We start from the raw sequence: 20,993 nt of genomic DNA, 5'->3' as shown, positions 1-20,993 counted from the left end.
ACACGGTGAGCTATAACTTCAGTATGATTTAGCTACCCCTTTACAGGTGGGTGAGACCACAACGAAAATCAGGCACAATGTTACACACTCTGTTTTTGGTGGCAACAAATGAGAGAGATGCCACACACGCAGGACTGTCACTGAAGCACAAATGTAAATATTAATCTCCCACTGTTTTTTTTTATTTATTTATTTTTTTTCAGGGAGACTTTAGAAACAAAATAAAATAAAATGATTTTTTCAGGAAGAATTTAGAAACCAAATAAAATAAAATGATTTCTTCAGGGAGAATTTAGAAAACAAATAAAACAAAAAATAGGCTTTCTATGGCCCACTGAGTGAGAGATGACGCACACAGGAGTCAGGAGTGGCACACAAGCCCAGAGGCCAATATTTTTCTCCCAATGATTGATGTAGTGATTTTTTCAGGTAGATTTTGGAACCCAAATCAAGCTAAAAAAATAATAGGCTTTCTATGGCCCACAATTGGAGAGAGAGAGAGAGAGATGGCACACCCAGGAGTCAAGACTGGCACACAAGCAGAAAGGGCAATATTAATCTCCCACTGATTTGATTTTTTTTTTTTTTCAGGGAGACTTTAGAAAAAAAAAATAATAAAAAAAATGATTTTTTTCAGGAAGAATTTAGAAACCAAATAAAACAAAAAATAGGCTTTCTATGGCCCACTGTGTGAGAGATGACGCACACAGGAGTCAGGAGCGGCACACAAGCCCAGAGGCCAATATTTATCTCCCACTGATTGATTTATTGATTTTTTCAGGTAGAATTTAGAACCCAAATCAACCAAAAAAATAAATAGGCTTTCTATGGCTCACTATCTGAGAGAGAGAGATGGCACGCTTAGGACTGGCACACAAGCCCAAAGGCCAATATTAATCGCCCTTTTTTTTTTTTCAGGGAGAATTTATAACACAAAAAATAAAAAATAAATAGGCTTTCTATGGCCCACTATTTGTGAGAGAGATGGCACGCTCAGGACTGGCACACAAGCCCAGAGGCCAATATTAATCTCCCACTTTTTTTTTTTTTTTTTTCAGGGAAAATTTATAAACCCATTAAAAAAAATAATAAATAGGCTTTCTATGGCCCACTATCTGAGAGAGAGAGATGGCACGCTTAGGACTGGCACACAAGCCCAAAGGCCAATATTAATCTCCCTTTTTTTTTTCAGGGAGAATTTATAAAACCAAAAAAAAATAAATAAATAGGCTTTCTATGGCCCACTATTTGTGAGAGAGAGATGGCACGCTTAGGACTGGCACACAAGCCCAAAGGCCAATATTAATCTCCCACTGATTGATTTATTGATTTTTTTCAGGTAGAATTTAGAACCCAAATAAAGCAAAAAAAAATAGGCTTTCTATGGCCCACTGAGTGAGTGATGATGCACACAGGAGTCAAGAGTGGCACACAAGCCCTGAGGCCAATATTTTTCTCCCACTGATTGATGTAGTGATTTTTTCAGGTAGATTTTGGAACCCAAATCAAGCAAAAAAATAAATAGGCTTTCTATGGCCCACTGAGTGAGTGATGACACAGACAGGGATGGCACTCTAGCAGAAATGCCAATCTTAATCTCCCACAAAAAAAAAAAAAAAAAAGGAACTGTCCTTCAATTACTATCTCCCTGCAGTAATCTCAGCCAGGTATGGCAGGCAGCAATAAGGAGTGGACTGATGCACAAATTAAATAAAAAGTGTGGACAAACAAACAAGATAGCTGTGCAGAAAGGAAGGAACAAGAGGATTTGTGCTTTGAAAAAAGCAGTTGGTTTGCACAGCGGCGTACACACAGCAATGCAGCTATCAGGGAGCCTTCTAGGGCAGCCCAATGAGCTACAGCGCTGAGGGGGAAAAAAAAAATGTAGCTTCCACTGTCCCTGCACACCGAAGGTGGTGTTGGGCAGTGGAAATCGCTACAGCACAAGCGGTTTTGTGGTTAATGGACCCTGCCTAACGCTATCCCTGCTTCTGACGAAGCGGCAGCAACCTCTCCCTAAGCTCAGATCAGCAGCAGTAAGATGGCGGTCGGCGGGAACTCCCCTTTATAGCCCCTGTGACGCCGCAGACAGCAAACCAATCACTGCAATGCCCTTCTCTAAGATGGTGGGGACCAGGACCTATGTCATCACGCTGCCCACACTCTGCGTTTACCTTCATTGGCTGAGAAATGGCGCTTTTCGCGTCATTGAAATGCAACTTTGGCGCGAAAGTCGCGTACCGCATGGCCGACCGGATTGGGTTTCATGAAACTCGACTTCGCCAAAAGTCGGCGACTTTTGAAAATGTTCGACCCGTTTCGCTCAACCCTATCGGTAAGGGTAAGACCGCTCACATCCGCAGCATCTGGGAGAGGGGGGGGGGGCACAATTCTGGCCGTCCACGCTGTCAGGAAAGTAATTGTAACCCCAAAATACCAGACACATTTCCCTACGCGTTTCGTTGTGTGTAACTCATCAGGGGAAACTAATGTATAGTCCCTCCAACTCCATGGGGGACCCTAAACATAGGGGTATGCAGGTAATCTGATTAGCCTAGTGAAAGCGTGAGATTTCATGTGTTCTCTTGAGATCTTGCTATGGAAGCAGGGTGGCTCAGTGGTTAGCACTCTTTCTTGGCAGCACTGAGGTCCTTGGCTAAAATCTCACCGATAAAAACATCTGCGAGGAGTTTGTATGTTTTGGACGGGTGTTCTCCAGTTTCCACCCACACTCTAAAGACATAATTAGACATAGATTGTGAGATCTGTAAAGCGCTGTGGAATATGATGGCGCTGTGGCATAATAAATAACATATTTGCACTAACCCAGTGCTGCTGCACCGTTTACTACGGCCTGACTGAACGGTAACATGTCTAGAGCCATTACTGTTATGTGGCCACTTAGTAAAATAATAATAATCTGTATTTATAGTAAAAGATGTGGCAGAGCTGGGTTAGTACAGAGAGTGGGAATGTATGATCTATGTATGTATATACATATATATGGCATGTACACAAATACATATACACACAGAATATTATGTGTCATGACTTTGCAGACAGCTCTCTCCTTACCTTCTACCTCTACCCTCTTTATAGTCTCTTCCTTTCTGACGACAATCTCTTTTTCTAGAGATGGTCTCTGTATTGGAGGCACCGTGATGGGCGCTTGTTCTCGGATTCTAGTTGGAGCCCTTGTCACCACCTAGGCCGGTTTGGGAAAAGACACAATAATTACCGTACATTCATTTTCTTACTCTGGAATTAGATACATTTGTCCCCAAGACAGAGAACCAAGTGATTGGGGATGACACCTTCAGTACGGGGTTATTACAGTTCTTGATAATTAGACAGACAGTGGTAGACTTGTTCTATTTAAAGGGACACTGTCACCTGAATTTGGAGGGAACAATCTTCAGCCATGGGGTGGGGTTTTCGGGTGTTTGATTCACCCTTTCCTTACCCGCTGGCTGCATGCTGGCTGCAATATTGGATTGAAGTTCATTCTCTGTCCTCCGTAGTACATGCCTGCACTAGGCAATCTTACCTTGCCCAGGCGTGTACTATGGAGGACAGAGAATGAACTTCAATCCAATATTGCAGCCAGCATGTAAGGAAAGGGTGAATCAAAAACCCCCAAACCCCGCCTCCATGGCTAAAGATTGTTCCCTCCAAATTCAGGTGACAGTGTCCCTTTAACATGATATTTTATTAAGCTAAAAATCTATTCTAAAACGTGTGAGAAGAGATTGCACTACAAATATTACTCATGGTTCTATATGCCGGGTGCATTGATCTTTATCTCACCTCTACAACCTCTTTCTCCAGAATGCCACTGCCAAAGTCTCCAGAAATCTGCAATATTAGAAATAAAAATAACTTTAGAAAATGACCACTAGATGGCAACAATTACACAAAATACACAGACACCACTAGAGGGCAGCAGTCTGCAAATTTGAATTTGACTTTTTTTTTAGGGCATGTAAATGTGCGCAGGATTTTCTGCAGAAAACTTCAGCAGCAAATCTGGAGTAAACCTAAAACGGAATTAACAGTGCCATACCAAATTGTGCAGTTTTTTTTTTTTTCCTTTTCACATTTCCTTTTTTTTTTATTGCTCTTCCCTGATTATTTGACAATTATCACAAGTAGGGCTGCGCTTTACTAAGATACTCCACAGCTCGGAAACTTGACATTGACCACATGATCCCTGGGAATATTAGAGGAAATGCCACTGCCTCTCCAAAAGCACTGCATATAAATAGATCTAAAGGGAGAAACAATATAGAAAAAATTCTGCCTTCTTTCTGTGGTTATCAAGCTGTTTCTAAGAACCGGATAGCCTCTAGTATTTAGCAGCACTTTTTTGCTTTTTTGTTTTTTTTACAGTGTTACAGGATAAAGCTCTTTAACTGCAAAAAAATCTATTATTGATTGTTAAAGGGCAAATATAAATGTGGGTAACGGCATAAACAGCAATTTCCTAATCTGATTTATTGTTGGACATTGTCATAATTTACGACAGAATGTAGAAACTAACAGGGCCATAGTGTGTTATGGAAGTGTACTGATCATTTCTCTTCAAGAGCGCCTTGCTCCCCTGCCTGATCTTTTCTCTTCAGGAGCACACTACTCCCCTACCTGATCTCTTCTCTTCAGGTGCACACTGCTCCCCTGCCTGATCTCTTCTCTTCAGGTGCACACTGCTCCCCTGCCTGATCTTTTCTCTTCAGGAGCACACTACTCCCCTACCTGATCTCTTCTCTTCAGGTGCACACTACTCCCCTACCTGATCTCTTCTCTTCAGGAGCACACTGCTCCCCTGCCTGATCTTTTCTCTTCAGGTGCACACTACTCCCCTACCTGATCTTTTCTCTCCAGGTACACACCGCTCCCCTGTCTCTTTTCTCTTCAGCTGCACACTGCTCCCCTGCCTCTTTTCTCTTCAGGTTACCACTGCTCCCCTGCCTCTTTTCTCTTCAGGTTACCACTGCTCCGCTGCCTCTTTTCTCTTCAGGTGCACACTGCTCTCCTGCCTGATCTCTTCTCTTCAGGTGCACACTGATCCCCTGCCTGATCTCTTCTCTTCAGGTGCACACTGCTCTCCTGCCTGATCTTTTCTCTTCAGGTGCACACTGCTCCCCTGCCTCTCTTCTCTTCAGCTGCACACTGCTCCCCTACCTGATCTCTTCTCTTCAGGAGCACACTGCTCCCATGCCTCTTTTCTCTTCAGGTGCACACTGCTCCCCTGCCTGATCTTTTCTCTTCAGGTGCACACTGCTCCCTTGCTTGATCTTTTCTCTTCAGGAACACACTTGCATAACTGATCTTTGCCTCTGAAGCTTGGGAGAACTGCAGAACTAAAGCTAGCAGGATCCAACAATCTGGCCAGCATCAGAGCAGCATTTACAAGCTCTAATCCATAGAACCTGCAAGAGCTGCGCTCCTTATCTAGATAACCGGCCACTCTGAGGATTGCAAGGTGAGCGGTATCCTTGGCAATGAGCTGAAAACCATATTATTACCACTTCCTCTGCTCTGGAGAACAAAGATGATTTTTGGTAGAATTATAAAGCTGCTCATTTCTGCAAGCACTTTGCAATTTTAACCATTTAAGAACTTGAGAAAACTCCTTTAATGATTTGATTTTCTAGTTTAATAATTCCCTTACTGAATATAAGAGCTCAACTATAAAGCTCCACAAGGCGCTCTACTGATGCGGAATAAGTAAAAACTGTCCATCAGGAATATGTGAAAATCTTATTAGTCACAATGGATAAGAATAACAAGGGGAACATTTCACAAACATTGGTAATGGACTCACCCCATCTGAATCGTCTCCTTCCTCATCACATTGCATTTCTGCTGCTCTGGGATCATTTATGACTTTTAATTCTGCGATTACTCCCTGAAAATAATAAAGGAATTGCATGAAAAAAAAAAGGTTACAAACTTAAATCACAATCATATACAGTGGGGCAAAAAAGTATTTAGTCAGTCAGCAATAGTGCAAGTTCCACCACTTAAAAAGATGAGAGGCGTCTGTAATTTACATCATAGGTAGACCTCAACTATGGGAGACAAACTGAGAAAAAAAAATCCAGAAAATCACATTGTCTGTTTTTTTAACAATTTATTTGCATATTATGGTGGAAAATAAGTATTTGGTCAGAAACAAACAATCAAGATTTCTGGCTCTCACAGACCTGTAACTTCTTCTTTAAGAGTCTCCTCTTTCCTCCACTCATTACCTGTAGTAATGGCACCTGTTTAAACATGTTATCAGTATAAAAAGACACCTGTGCACACCCTCAAACAGTCTGACTCCAAACTCCACTATGGTGAAGACCAAAGAGCTGTCAAAGGACACCAGAAACAAAATTGTAGCCCTGCACCAGGCTGGGAAGACTGAATCTGCAATAACCAACTATCTTGGAGTGAAGAAATCAACAGTGGGAGCAATAATTAGAAAATGGAAGACATACAAGACCACTGATAATCTCCCTCGATCTGGGGCTCCACGCAAAATCCCACCCCGTGGGGTCAGAATGATCACAAGAATGGTGAGCAAAAATCCCAGAACCACGCGGGGGGACCTAGTGAATGAACTGCAGAGAGCTGGGACCAATGTAACAAGGCCTACCATAAGTAACACACTACGCCACCATGGACTCAGATCCTGCAGTGCCAGACGTGTCCCACTGCTTAAGCCAGTACATGTCCGGGCCCGTCTGAAGTTTGCTAGAGAGCATTTGGATGATCCAGAGGAGTTTTGGGAGAATGTCCTATGGTCTGATGAAACCAAACTGGAACTGTTTGGTAGAAACACAACTTGTCGTGTTTGGAGGAAAAAGAATACTGAGTTGCATCCATCAAACACCATACCTACTGTAAAGCATGGTGGTGGAAACATCATGCTTTGGGGCTGTTTCTCTGCAAAGGGGCCAGGACGACTGATCCGGGTACATGAAAGAATGAATGGGGCCATGTATCGTGAGATTTTGAGTGCAAACCTCCTTCCATCAGCAAGGGCATTGAAGATGAAACGTGGCTGGGTCTTTCAACATGACAATGATCCAAAGCACACCGCCAGGGCAACGAAGGAGTGGCTTCGTAAGAAGCATTTCAAGGTCCTGGAGTGGCCTAGCCAGTCTCCAGATCTCAACCCTATAGAAAACCTTTGGAGGGAGTTGAAAGTCCGTGTTGCCAAGCGAAAAGCCAAAAACATCACTGCTCTAGAGGAGATCTGCATGGAGGAATGGGCCAACATACCAACAACAGTGTGTGGCAACCTTGTGAAGACTTACAGAAAACGTTTGACCTCTGTCATTGCCAACAAAGGATATATTACAAAGTATTGAGATGAAATTTTGTTTCTGACCAAATACTTATTTTCCACCATAATATGCAAATAAAATGTTAAAAAAACAGACAATGTGATTTTCTGTATTTTTTTTTTCTCAGTTTGTCTCCCATAGTTGAGGTCTACCTATGATGTAAATTACAGACGCCTCTCATCTTTTTAAGTGGTGGAACTTGCACTATTGCTGACTGACTAAATACTTTTTTGCCCCACTGTACATGTACACCCACCATAGGGCAGGAATATATTGGCTTCTGCATTGTACATTATGTACTGATAATTGGAGATATTAGATTGTATTAAGGGCTCGTTCAGATGTCTGATTTTCACATACGAGTGCTATCCATGATTTTCAAGGGTAGCACTAGTATCCGTGATGGTCTACGGGGCATCCACATGTCTGTGATTTCACACGTCCAGAAACATATCACATTTTGATCTGAGTCTCAAATCAAACATCAGCAATGCAAGTCAATGGGTCCATGAGAAAAAAAAAAAAAAAAAAAAAAAAAAAAAAAAAAATCGGACTGCAGATGTCGTCCGAATGTGGTCCAATTTTCATGGACTGTCAGAAAGCTGAAGATGGAGAAACTTTTTTTTTTCTTATTTCTCCACGTACGAGAAAAGCAGACCACACTCCGACCGTTTTTCTTGCATGTGAAAAAAAAAAATCGGATGTGTAAATGAGGCCTGAGGCCATGTTCCCATGCAGCATAAATGCTGTGTATATTCCGCTGCTTTTAACAGTTCGTGCAAAGTGGATGTGATTTCATGAAAACTCATCTCCATTGTGCATTTAAAAGACGCTAATTTTTTCTCCCTACAGACGTCTGTTAAACGTATGTATGTGAACTCACAATTGTGTTTTTAAGGCAGAATTGCTTTATTTCTGCAGTTAAAACCGGTGACAAGTCCGCACCAAAAATGCACACAAAACAAAGCATAAAAAAAAGCAATAAATCACAATAAATATCAAATACTTTGGTACAAACTGCAGAGAACACAGCGTATCCTACAGAGGGAACATCGCCTAAATACCACTATAAATACGAATGAGAAAATCATTAATTTTATCAAAAAGTCCGCCAGGAATATTAGTATTCACAATGTGCCAAAAACACAATACATATTTTTTTTTGGTACAAATTCTGTCTACAATCTGTCGTTTTTATTGCGATTTCAAACTTTAATGGACGATACAAGGACTGAGCTATAATTATTCCTGTTGTGTGCAGGCGGACGTTTCTGCAGAGCAGCTAATAAGTCCACATTACCATGTGCACCTGCTTTTTTTCTCACTGTTTTTTGCTGAAGGAGTTTGCACCAGTTTTTTTTTTTTTCGTTTTTGTTTTTTTCAGGTGTCATTCTTTTTTGGCATGCGTTTTAGGTGCAGAAGCGCTGGTATCCGGCACTTGAAAAATGCATGTAAAAATGCAACTGCGTTTTACAGGCTTCCCATGATAAGTATTTGGGGAGTTTTTGATGTAGGTTTTCTGCAGCATTTCTGTATTTATTAAGTAAATTAGATTACCTGTGTTTTTTTCATTGCATTTTTACCAGGGCAGATTTTGTCTCTTTTTGGTATGTCACGTTTTACATAAAACTTTTGGAAACGTCCTGTTCCTTAGGTTTGGTAGAACTTTGTTGATAGCGTCATGTGCAGATTACATGTGTTATTAGTGCGTTTTTATCTGCAGCATTTTTTCCTCATCTCATGCAAGTCTATGGGGAAAATCCAAAAATAAAACACATATACCTTATACCGCAAGGGCAGTTGTCATGTTGAGGATTTCAAAAAATGCACCACAGGTAAGTTTACACAGTTTAAAGGGACACTGTCACCTGAATTTGGAGGGAACAATCTTCAGCCATGGAGGCGGGGTTTTGGGGTTTTTGATTCACCCTTTCCTTACCCGCTGGCTGAATGCTGGCTGCAATATTGGATTGAAGTTCATTCTCTGTCTTCCATAGTACACGCCTGTGCAAGGTAAGATTGCCTTGTGCAGGCGTGTACTACGGAGGACAGAGAATGAACTTCAATCCAATATTGCAACCAGCATGCAGCCAGCGGGTAAGGAAAGGGTGAATCAAAAACCCCAAAACCCCACCCCATGGCTGAAGATTGTTCCCTCCAAATTCAGGTGACAGTGTCCCTTTAAAAAAAAATGCACGGTGTTTGTGAGATTTCCTAGAAAACCCAATAACTTTGCCGGAACTGTAAGACACTGTTTCTTTTCGCAGCAATAGACACTCATTGTGGGAACTGAACCTAAATGGGGAAAAGACCTACAAATGTGGGAACTGAACCTAAATAGGGAAAAGACCTACAAATGTGGGAACTGAACCTAAATAGGGAAAAGACCTACAAATGTGGGCACTGAACCTAAATAGGGAAAAGACCTACAAATGGGGGAACTGAACCTTGTGGGAACTGAACCTAAATGGGAAAAGACCTACAAATGTGGGAACTGAACCTAAATAGGGAAAAGACCTACAAATGTGGGAACTGAACCTTGTGGGAACTGAACCTAAATGGGGAAAAGACCTACAAATGTGGGAACTGAACCTAAATGGGAAAAGACCTACAAATGTGGGCACTGAACCTAAATGGGAAAAGACCTACAAATGTGGGCACTGAACCTAAATGGGGAAAAGACCTACAAATGTGGGCACTGAACCTAAATGGGGAAAAGACCTACAAATGTGGGCACTGAACCTAAATGGGGAAAAGACCTACAAATGTGGGCACTAAACCTAAATGGGCAAATGTAGGAACTGAACCTAAATAGGGAAAAGACCTACAAATGTGGGAACTGAACCTTGTGGGAACTGAACCTAAATAGGGAAAAGACCTACAAATGTGGGAACTGAACCTTGTGGGAACTGAACCTAAATAGGGAAAAGACCTACAAATGTGGGAACTGAACCTAAATGGGAAAAGACCTACAAATGTGGGAACTGAACCTAAATGGGAAAAGACCTACAAATGTGGGAACTGAACCTAAATAGGGACAAGGCCTACAAATGTGGGCACTGAACCTAAATGGGAAAAGACCTACAAATGTGGGAACTGAACCTAAATAGGGACAAGGCCTACAAATGTGGGAACTGAACCTAAATGGGAAAAGACCTACAAATGTGGGAACTGAACCTAAATAGGGACAAGGCCTACAAATGTGGGCACTGAACCTAAATGGGAAAAGACCTACAAATGTGGGAACTGAACCTAAATAGGGACAAGGCCTACAAATGTGGGCACTGAACCTAAATGGGAAAAGCCCTACAAATGTGGGCACTGAACCTAAATGGGAAAAGACCTACAAATGTGGGCACTGAACCTAAATGGGAAAAGACCTACAAATGTGGGCACTGAACCTAAATGGGGAAAAGACCTACAAATGTGGGCACTGAACCTAAATGGGGAAAAGACCTACAAATGTGGGCACTGAACCTAAATGGGCAAAGACCTACAAATGTAGGAACTGAACCTAAATAGGGAAAAGACCTACAAATGTGGGAACTGAACCTTGTGGGAACTGAACCTAAATAGGGAAAAGACCTACAAATGTGGGAACTGAACCTTGTGGGAACTGAACCTAAATAGGGAAAAGACCTACAAATGTGGGAACTGAACCTAAATGGGAAAAGACCTACAAATGTGGGAACTGAACCTAAATGGGAAAAGACATACAAATGTGGGAACTGAACCTAAATAGGGACAAGGCCTACAAATGTGGGAACTGAACCTAAATGGGAAAAGACCTACAAATGTGGGAACTGAACCTAAATAGGGACAAGACCTACAAATGTGGGCACTGAACCTAAATGGGAAAAGACCTACAAATGTGGGAACTGAACCTAAATAGGGACAAGGCCTACAAATGTGGGCACTGAACCTAAATGGGAAAAGCCCTACAAATGTGGGCACTGAACCTAAATGGGAAAAGACCTACAAATGTGGGCACTGAACCTAAATGGGAAAAGACCTACAAATGTGGGCACTGAACCTAAATGGGGAAAAGACCTACAAATGTGGGCACTGAACCTAAATGGGGAAAAGACCTACAAATGTGGGCACTGAACCTAAATGGGCAAAGACCTACAAATGTAGGAACTGAACCTAAATAGGGAAAAGACCTACAAATGTGGGAACTGAACCTTGTGGGAACTGAACCTAAATAGGGAAAAGACCTACAAATGTGGGAACTGAACCTTGTGGGAACTGAACCTAAATAGGGAAAAGACCTACAAATGTGGGAACTGAACCTAAATGGGAAAAGACCTACAAATGTGGGAACTGAACCTAAATGGGAAAAGACCTACAAATGTGGGCACTGAACCTAATGGGAAAAGACCTACAAATGTGGGCACTGAACCTAATGGGAAAAGACCTACAAATGTGGGCACTGAACCTAAACGGGGAAAAGACCTACAAATGTGGGAACTGAACCTAAATAGGGAAAAGACCTACAAATGTGGGAACTGAACCTAAATAGGGAAAAGACCTACAAATGTGGGAACTGAACGTAAATAGGGAAAACACCTACAAATGTGGGAACTGACCCTAAATAGGGAAAAGACCTACAAATGTGGGAACTGACCCTAAATAGGGAAAAGACCTACAAATGTGGGAACTGAACCTAAATAGGGAAAAGACCTACAAATGTGGGAACTGACCCTAAATAGGGAAAAGACCTACAAATGTGGGAACTGACCCTAAATAGGGAAAAGACCTACAAATGTGGGAACTGACCCTAAATAGGTAAAACACCTACAAATGTGGGAACTGAACCTAAATAGGGAAAAGACCTACAAATGTGGGAACTGACCCTAAATAGGGAAAAGACCTACAAATGTGGGAACTGACCCTAAATAGGGAAAAGACCTACAAATGTGGGAACTGACCCTAAATAGGGAAAAGACCTACAAATGTGGGAACTGAACGTAAATAGGGAAAACACCTACAAATGTGGGAACTGACCCTAAATAGGGAAAAGACCTACAAATGTGGGAACTGACCCTAAATAGGGAAAAGACCTACAAATGTGGGAACTGAACCTAAATAGGGAAAAGACCTACAAATGTGGGAACTGAACCTAAATAGGGAAAAGACCTACAAATGTGGGAACTGAACCTAAATAGGGAAAAGACCTACAAATGTGGGAACTGACCCTAAATAGGGAAAACACCTACAAATGTGGGAACTGACCCTAAATAGGGAAAAGACCTACAAATGTGGGAACTGACCCTAAATAGGGAAAAGACCTACAAATGTGGGAACTGAACCTAAATAGGGAAAAGACCTACAAATGTGGGAACTGACCCTAAATAGGGAAAACACCTACAAATGTGGGAACTGAGCCTAAATAGGGAAAACACCTACAAATGTGGGAACTGACCCTAAATAGGGAAAACACCTACAAATGTGGGAACTGACCCTAAATAGGGAAAATACCTACAAATGTGGGAACTGAACCTAAATAGGGAAAAGACCTACAAATGTGGGAACTGAAACTAAGTAGGGAAAAGACCTACAAATGTGGGAACTGAACCTTAATTGGGAAAAGACCTACAAATGTGGGAACTGAACCTAAATAGGGAAAAGACCTACAAATGTGGGCACTGAACCTAAATAGGGAAAAGACCTACAAATGTGGGAACTGAACCTAAATAGGGACAAGGCCTACAAATGTGGGCACTGAACCTAAATGGGAAAAGACCTACAAATGTGGGAACTGAACCTAAATAGGGACAAGGCCTACAAATGTGGGCACTGAACCTAAATGGGAAAAGCCCTACAAATGTGGGCACTGAACCTAAATGGGAAAAGACCTACAAATGTGGGCACTGAACCTAAACAGGGAAAAGACCTACAAATGTGGGAACTGAACCTAAATAGGGACAAGGCCTACAAATGTGGGCACTGAACCTAAATGGGAAAAGACCTACAAATGTGGGAACTGAACCTAAATAGGGACAAGGCCTACAAATGTGGGCACTGAACCTAAATGGGAAAAGCCCTACAAATGTGGGCACTGAACCTAAATGGGAAAAGGCCTACAAATGTGGGAACTGAACCTAAATAGGGAAAAGACCTACAAATGTGGGAACTGAACCTAAATAGGGAAAAGACCTACAAATGTGGGAACTGAACGTAAATAGGGAAAACACCTACAAATGTGGGAACTGACCCTAAATAGGGAAAAGACCTACAAATGTGGGAACTGAACCTAAATAGGGAAAAGACCTACAAATGTGGGAACTGAAACTAAGTAGGGAAAAGACCTACAAATGTGGGAACTGAACCTTAATTGGGAAAAGACCTACAAATGTGGGAACTGAACCTAAATAGGGAAAGGACTTACAAATGTGCACTAGTATTTTCTTTACAGTGTCTTCCACACTTAGGCTAGGTTCACACATTGAGGATTTGGAACAGATTTTAACTGCAGATTTCTAAGCTGAAATTCACAGCATTCCTGCATCTAAAATCCGTGCATATTTTCTGCCCTTATTTGTACATGCTTAGGTGTATTTTTTGTTGCAGAAAACTGCAACTAAATGCCAGGGGGACAAAGTCAAAGCTGGCAAGTTGCTCTATAAAAGGTGGGAGAGATAGTGCCTGCCCGAGGTTACCAGTCACTCAATTCATCTATTTGCCTAATTCCAGATTATCAGATTTCCAAAAAATTGCTAGAAATTCATGTGTAATTGCTCATGCAGTTTGTTGGTAATATAAAGTCCTCCCTTTATAGTTCAATCCAATTTTGGCTCCATTACAGGACAGAGAGAAAAGTTAATTGCCGTTTTTCCAGTGCAATCATTTACCGCACAAATCCGCTAGCATTCATAAAGCCACCACAAGGGGGCAGTGTGATCACATAATGCAATGCATTATTTCCGCTGTGCTAAGTTTGGGCATTATAGTGAAGTGGATTTGTTTTCATATATTTTGGATTGAATAAACCTTAATATTTTTCTTGTTCAATCTATTCATGTCAGAAAATCCAATTTTAATAACAGAAAACAAGAATATATTTATTGGCTTAGTAGGAACTTAAAAAAAAAAAAAAAATCCCAACTAACATTGGCTGCCGACACATTTGCACTCCGGTTAATCTGTAATCCTATATTCTTGCCAATTTAATTTTGAGTTTTAAGAAAATACTACGTATTTCCAAATGAATCTTGGACAGAAAGTCCAAAATTAGAATCAACAAATAGGCTGAAATACAAACATGGACTTATCTGCTCCTGCCGGACATTTAACCCTTTGTATGCTACATATTGTGCCATAAATGCTATTATACAGTATGTAAAGTATTATAGTATAGTACTACCTATAAGCACTAATTGGTGGCACTATTTGGGTGCGTCCCCATGTGATATATACAGAGCATACAGTTCCTCAGCCCTTGGGGTCCAGTAGAGAAAAAACTAAAGTTTTCCGTGTAGTAGTTTTTGATTCTACTTTACAGATTTCTGCTTACTATACACAGGCGTCCATCACATACAGGCTAACAGTAGGCTCCGACACCCACAGACTCATGAAAAGCTACCGAAAAGCTCAGACGCATCCATTAATGGATGTCATTAAAAGGCAACCACCATCCATCACAACTTTTGTCTAAATGTGTCGTCCACCACTCAACAACCCCTCAGTATTAACCAAAAGAGGGGAACAAAATACAGTATTCACTTTCCGGACTGGTGCTGCTCCTCCATAAATCAAGACTTTGGCCCCTCTGGTATTAATACCAGGCAGTAGAGTTATGTCAATGCTGCAGCCAATCAACGACCACTGATTGGCTGCAGCGCTTATGTAATGTCACCCACCAGATGTTGCACCACTCTAGAGTTGTTTTTCTTATTGCAGCTCTGGAGTGCTGTTACTAATGCAATAATCCCTGCACTTAATATTATAATTACCAGCCAACGTCCTGATGCCGCTTCGGTCCCATGGCGTCATCTTGTGACGCAACTTCTGACTTACCGGATGTCAGACACAACGGTCACAAGCTCTCAGTGTAAGTCTATGAGAGCCAGAATGAGGTTCTCAGAATTATAGAGTTGTGACCTCCGTCTCGCCCCAACACCGGAGCAATCCGGCTGGTCACAAACTGCTGGAGACTGACGGGAGCGGTGGTGATAGAAAGTGAAGGCAGCAGTGGGTATGTAGGAGAGTAGGGGCAGGGAACATAGATTAGTAGCACCACTCCAACATGGAAATAAAGGGATGCTGGAGTGATGCTTTACTGCCAGATGACTGGCGGGGGACACGCCACAGACTACAAAGGAGCAGCACCAGTCCGGGAAGTATAAGGCTTGTTTTGTTTTTTAACTTTTCTATGCCTAGTAATAAAGGGTTGTCCAGAAGTGGACCATCCCTTTAATGTATACAAATGGAGCTTTCCCGACAATATGTACAAAGTCAGGAAAGCCCCATTTGTATACATTGAAGGGATGGTCCACTACTTGACATAGGGTATACGTGAGTTCCGTGACCCGGAAAAAATTACCCCAACCCCCTTAACCCTGCTGTTCTGTTGGTCAAAAATGACCGACTTTGAACTTCAATATTCTTTAAAATATTCAAGATGCGGCTCTGAAACCCGTGGCCGACCGACCCATCCTCATTTAAGTCAATCAACCACAAGTTTCAGAACCGCATCTTGAACACCCCAAAAAATACCAAAGTTCAAAATAGGTCTCCCCAGACCGAACAGAACAGCAGGGTTAAACAGATCTCTTAACAATCTAAAGAATAAACTTCTAACGTACTCAAAACAGCAGACGGAGACATATGTTGGATTTAATTGGCCACAGCAGCCATTTTATTAAATAAAAGATAACAGAACTTTTATGACAACCCAGAATAGGAGGGGCGGTCCTCGAAGCCCCAAAGTTATAAAAAACTCAGTATCCCAAAAACTCCACAATGTTCAGCCCAGGATGAGTCTTACCCCCAGCCGTAAAGCACCAGCTCAGGGATAGATAACAACCAATCCTGGTCCACCGAACCCACCCCCATGCCAGGGGTCCATAAATCCACCTCACGCGGAATAACCGTACCGCGCCTTGTTAAATTCTCTCATGGGGTGTCCAGGACCTCTCAAGATCCCCACCCCATTGAACCACGATTTACCATTTCCACCGACTTCGAGGACCTCCACCCCCGCCAACTGCCGTGACAATACCCTGACAGCATTCACATAACAAAATAAATACATTTAGACGCCTCTTAAAACAATACTCCAAAAGCCCACATATGCCGACTTCACCCCCCCATTACCCTAACCAAAAAAGGGAGGGTGGGCGGGAGATTCCTCACTTGTCACGCAGGCACTTAAAATGGATGCCTGCGTGAGGAGCGTGCCCCTTTTTATGTGCCCCCTCCCCACAGTCCCCTAGTTCCACCCCTTATTTTCAAAAAATGCCCCTAAAGCCACCCCTCAAGTTCCCAGTTAACCCCTTACCACCGTATCCCTTCTAACTGCTCCAGCTCCCCAGGTCCCACGTAACCCCGTCATGGCGGCCTCCCTTTACGTGCCGTGGGCCCCCAGTACGGCCTTTCTTGACATAGGGTATACGTGAGTTCCGTGACCCGGAAAAAATTACCCCAACCCCCTTAAACAGATCTCTTAACAATCTAAAGAATAAACTTCTAACGTACTCAAAACAGCAGACGGAGACATATGTTGGATTTGATTGGCCACAGCAGCCATTTTATTAAATAAAAGATAACAGAACTTTTATGACAACCCAGAATAGGAGGGGCGGTCCTCGAAGCCCCAAAGTTATAAAAAACTCAGTATCCCAAAAACTCCACAATGTTCAGCCCAGGATGAGTCTTACCCCCAGCCGTAAAGCACCAGCTCAGGGATAGATAACAACCAATCCTGGTCCACCGAACCCACCCCCATGCCAGGGGTCCATAAATCCACCTCACGCGGAATAACCGTACCGCGCCTTGTTAAATTCTCTCATGGGGTGTCCAGGACCTCTCAAGATCCCCACCCCATTGAACCACGATTTACCATTTCCACCGACTTCGAGGACCTCCACCCCCGCCACGAACACGAATGGCCTGACACCTTAGCCATTCATGTCCCTCCACACCTTCAAGCTTAATTCAATGCCACTACGGATAGCCAAACACCACATATCATTACCCACCGTGTTCAGGTGCACGCCATCAGCTCTCCAGTAAGCTCCTTGACCCGATTCCAAGTCCACATGTCTCACGGCCAACGCGCCATTCCTCACCATAAACCGAGATATGGCCCTGTTTATTTTAATCCGGGCCCTGTTCACCCCCTCGTGTGATCTAGCACCTCTCCATCTTTTACGGGGAATGATGTCGGACCACACCAACAACACTTTTGGAAACATGACCCAGAACCTCAGGATATCGAATTTGATATCCTTAATCAGCTCCCTACAAGACCGTTTAGCCAAATCATTCCCCCCTAAATGTATCACCACGATCTCCGGCACTCTATCCAGTCTAACAAAACGATGAAATTCAGGTAACCATTCCTTCCACACCATCCCCCTTTTACCGATCCATCGTAAAGTCACTGTCTCTCGAGAAAGACCCAACTGACGACCGTCCGGACGAACCGCAGCATGCAACGCAGCCCATACAACATACGAATGCCCCATGATCCAGACGAGCATCGGATCAGGCCCTGCAACACAGAAAGAAAGGCAACAAACAATTAACTTAACACAGCTTCTAACTCACAATAGGTTTGGGCGAACATACGACTGGAATCTTGAAGATTCCCACCTCCCAATTCTCCGAACCACATCCTCACCAAGGCCCCACCTAGCGGCCTCAGTCGCTGCCCCGATCCTGAAGTAGTGACCACTATATTGTGTTGCAGGTAAGCCCGCTGCCGCCAAACATTTCCTAAAAACAGAAATAAACTGAAAACGGGACAAGAAAGACCCATTTTCGTGCACCAAGAATGGCTCGTCTAACACCCCGCCCTTTGCCATGTACTTCTTCACGGATGCCACCGGGCACACCGGGGATCCTTCAACATTGAACAACACCACTTTGCACCCTTTCCCATACACGTCCGTTTTGGAAGCCTTAATAAACACTACCACCTTATTCCCTTCGACATCCACGTTTTCTCTTAACAAAATACCTTTTTTACTAACGGACGGGCTAACCAACTCACCTAACCGAAATGCCCCAAAGAAGGCCAAAGAAAAGGCTGCACAGAACAGAACCACTTCCCATTCGGAAAAACACACCTCTTGCAACTTCCGCTCAATGGCTGAGAGCACCTCATAAGATACGGGTCGGCGACCGTCCGAAGCCTTCCAGCCTTTCTTCCAACCCCGAACAACTTGCCGAACCAAGAAGGATTTCGTTATATCCTTACCCCCCCTCCATTTAAGGTTGAAGGCTAGCCTCGCCAGAAACTTATTCAAACGTGTCACAGACCAACCTGCCTCCCAATGATGACCTAAGAACAACAACAAACCATACTCCTCCTCCATATCCTGGTCCATACTTGACATCCAGGATTCCCACAAGCTCCAAGCCTGATTATAATGAGACCAAGATGAATCCGCGAGCGATTTGGTAAATGACTCTGTTACGGCCCTCGCGGCAGGTTCCACAACTCCACTGGAAAATCCCGGCCCGCGCTCTCCGCCTGTGGTGCCAAATCCCGGAAAAGCTGCCACTGAAATTGAGAAAGAGCAACAACTATTGGATCAGGCGCTGACAAGCTAACTTCAGATACAATCCATAAGTTAAACTTAAGACCCAGGAAAACCAAGTGCTGCAAGACCTTCACTACTGCAGGCGTAGCCGCTGACAACGAGTTTACCGCCGTCACCGTTCCAACATGCTCACAATGAAAAGAAATCTTCAAATTCCTCAATTTGTCACCCCACAGGGCCAACGCAACTACCCTGGGGAACAAATGCAACAGTAGCCGGTTGTTTGTTAACCCCTCCTCCTTCCATTCTTCCAGCCAAGCCGCTGCTGACCAGCTACCATGAAAGAAAAGACCAAAGCCACTCATTTCAACGACATGCACCAAAATGCCCAAGGAGGTAGCATCTGCCACCGGCTGAATCCACAGAGATCTGCCATTGTACTCGTCCAGAAAATCCGCCAACATCTTCAAATCGTCCCGAAACTCTTTCTTTATCCTGATGAAATGCAAAGGGGACTTTACCCCTACTGTTGCCAAGGATAGGCGGCGGCAGAACGCTCGACCCATCGGCATGATCCTACATGCAAAGTTCAGTTTCCCTAACAACGATTGCAAACTGCGCAAATTTATCTTCTTCAAACCAATCGTATTAACCACATCTTGGCGCAACGCGGTAACCTTGTCTGCAGGTAGCCTACATTCCATTGCTACCGTGTCGATTTCAATGCCTAGGAAGCTCAACACTGTCACCGGACCAACTGTTTTATCCTCCGCCAAAGGCACCCCGAAGTTTTTTGTCACACTCTCCATTGTATGCAACAAAATCGAACAATCTGCTGATTCCGCTGGCCCTATAAACAGAAAGTCATCCAGATAGTGCGAACATGAGCGTATCCCAGACACATCTTTCACCACCCATTCTAGGAACGTGCTGAAGGCCTCAAAGTAAGCACATGAAATCGAGCAACCCATGGGAAGACAACGATCAACAAAGAAGCCGCCATCCCAAAAACAACCCAATAAATGCAAACTGTCAGGATGAACTGGCAACAAACGAAAGGCCGCTTCGATGTCGGTCTTAGCCAGCTTAGCCCCCTTTCCACATGCTCTAACCCACTCCATCGCTGAATCGAATGATAAGTACGACACCGAACTCAACTCGGGATCAATACCATCATTAACCGAAGATCCCTTCGGAAATGACAGGTGATGGATTAACCTAAATTTATTAGGTTCTTTCTTAGGGACCACGCCAAGAGGTGACACCCTCAGATTTGCAATCGGAGGGGCGACAAACGGGCCTGCCATTCTTCCCAGAGCAACTTCCTTATTCAACTTCTCCGACACGACCTCCGGGAATTGTAACGCCGATTTCAAATTTTTTCTTTTTAAACTAACATCCTGCTCAACATAAGGGATTTTGAAACCCTCCTTAAAACCGTCGCGCAATAAAACTGCAGCTGACCTATCAGGGTATCTACTTAGAAAGGCCTCCATCACGACCCACTGCACCGGAGTCACCCCTTTTGTCAGCTGAATCTCCAACTTTTTGCCTGTTACCCCTGAAACATTTTGAAGCGCTATGCACCCCCCCGCAGGTTGAACACTCGTGCCTATATTTACACTTGCTCCCGAATCTGCATACGCCATCATTGAAGGCGAAACACAGTCCCTTCTGCAAAGCCGCCGAGTGTCCTGACTGCCCTGAACTCCCGGCGCCCCCGTGAAAAGGCTGGCTAGTCTGACCTAAACGGGACGGGACCATAACTCTCATCCACAACGCTATGTCCTTGTGATCCCACCTGATACTTGGCCTAAAAGCCTTACGCTGACGAAACTGTTCGTCATAGCGTAACCAACCCTGTCCCCCATAGGTCCTGTAAGCCTCCCCTATGGCATCTAAGTAACAAAATAATGCCGAGCAATTTTCCGGGGCCTTCTCCCCG

The 20,993-nt window shown here is 43.5% G+C and overlaps 1 protein-coding gene across 3 annotated transcripts in view; it reads right to left on the bottom strand.

Annotated features, from left to right (window-relative positions):
- Positions 1-20,993, bottom strand: part of COL18A1 (collagen type XVIII alpha 1 chain) — a 234,024-nt gene that overhangs the window by 72,681 nt on the left and 140,350 nt on the right. For all 3 annotated transcript variants that reach the window (XM_069733254.1, XM_069733251.1, XM_069733252.1), the window contains 3 exons: positions 5,825-5,908; positions 3,808-3,855; positions 3,076-3,205 (listed from right to left, as the gene is read on the bottom strand). In XM_069733254.1, the coding sequence (XP_069589355.1) occupies positions 3,076-3,205; positions 3,808-3,855; positions 5,825-5,908 (262 nt within the window). The remainder of the gene's footprint in view (positions 1-3,075; positions 3,206-3,807; positions 3,856-5,824; positions 5,909-20,993) is intronic.

The sequence above is a fragment of the Ranitomeya imitator genome, chromosome 7 (assembly GCF_032444005.1).
Source record: "Ranitomeya imitator isolate aRanImi1 chromosome 7, aRanImi1.pri, whole genome shotgun sequence".
In the NCBI taxonomy this organism is placed as follows: Eukaryota; Metazoa; Chordata; class Amphibia; order Anura; family Dendrobatidae; genus Ranitomeya; species Ranitomeya imitator.
Note: the sequence above shows the minus strand (reverse complement) of the source record. Positions and strands in the feature narration are given on the sequence as shown.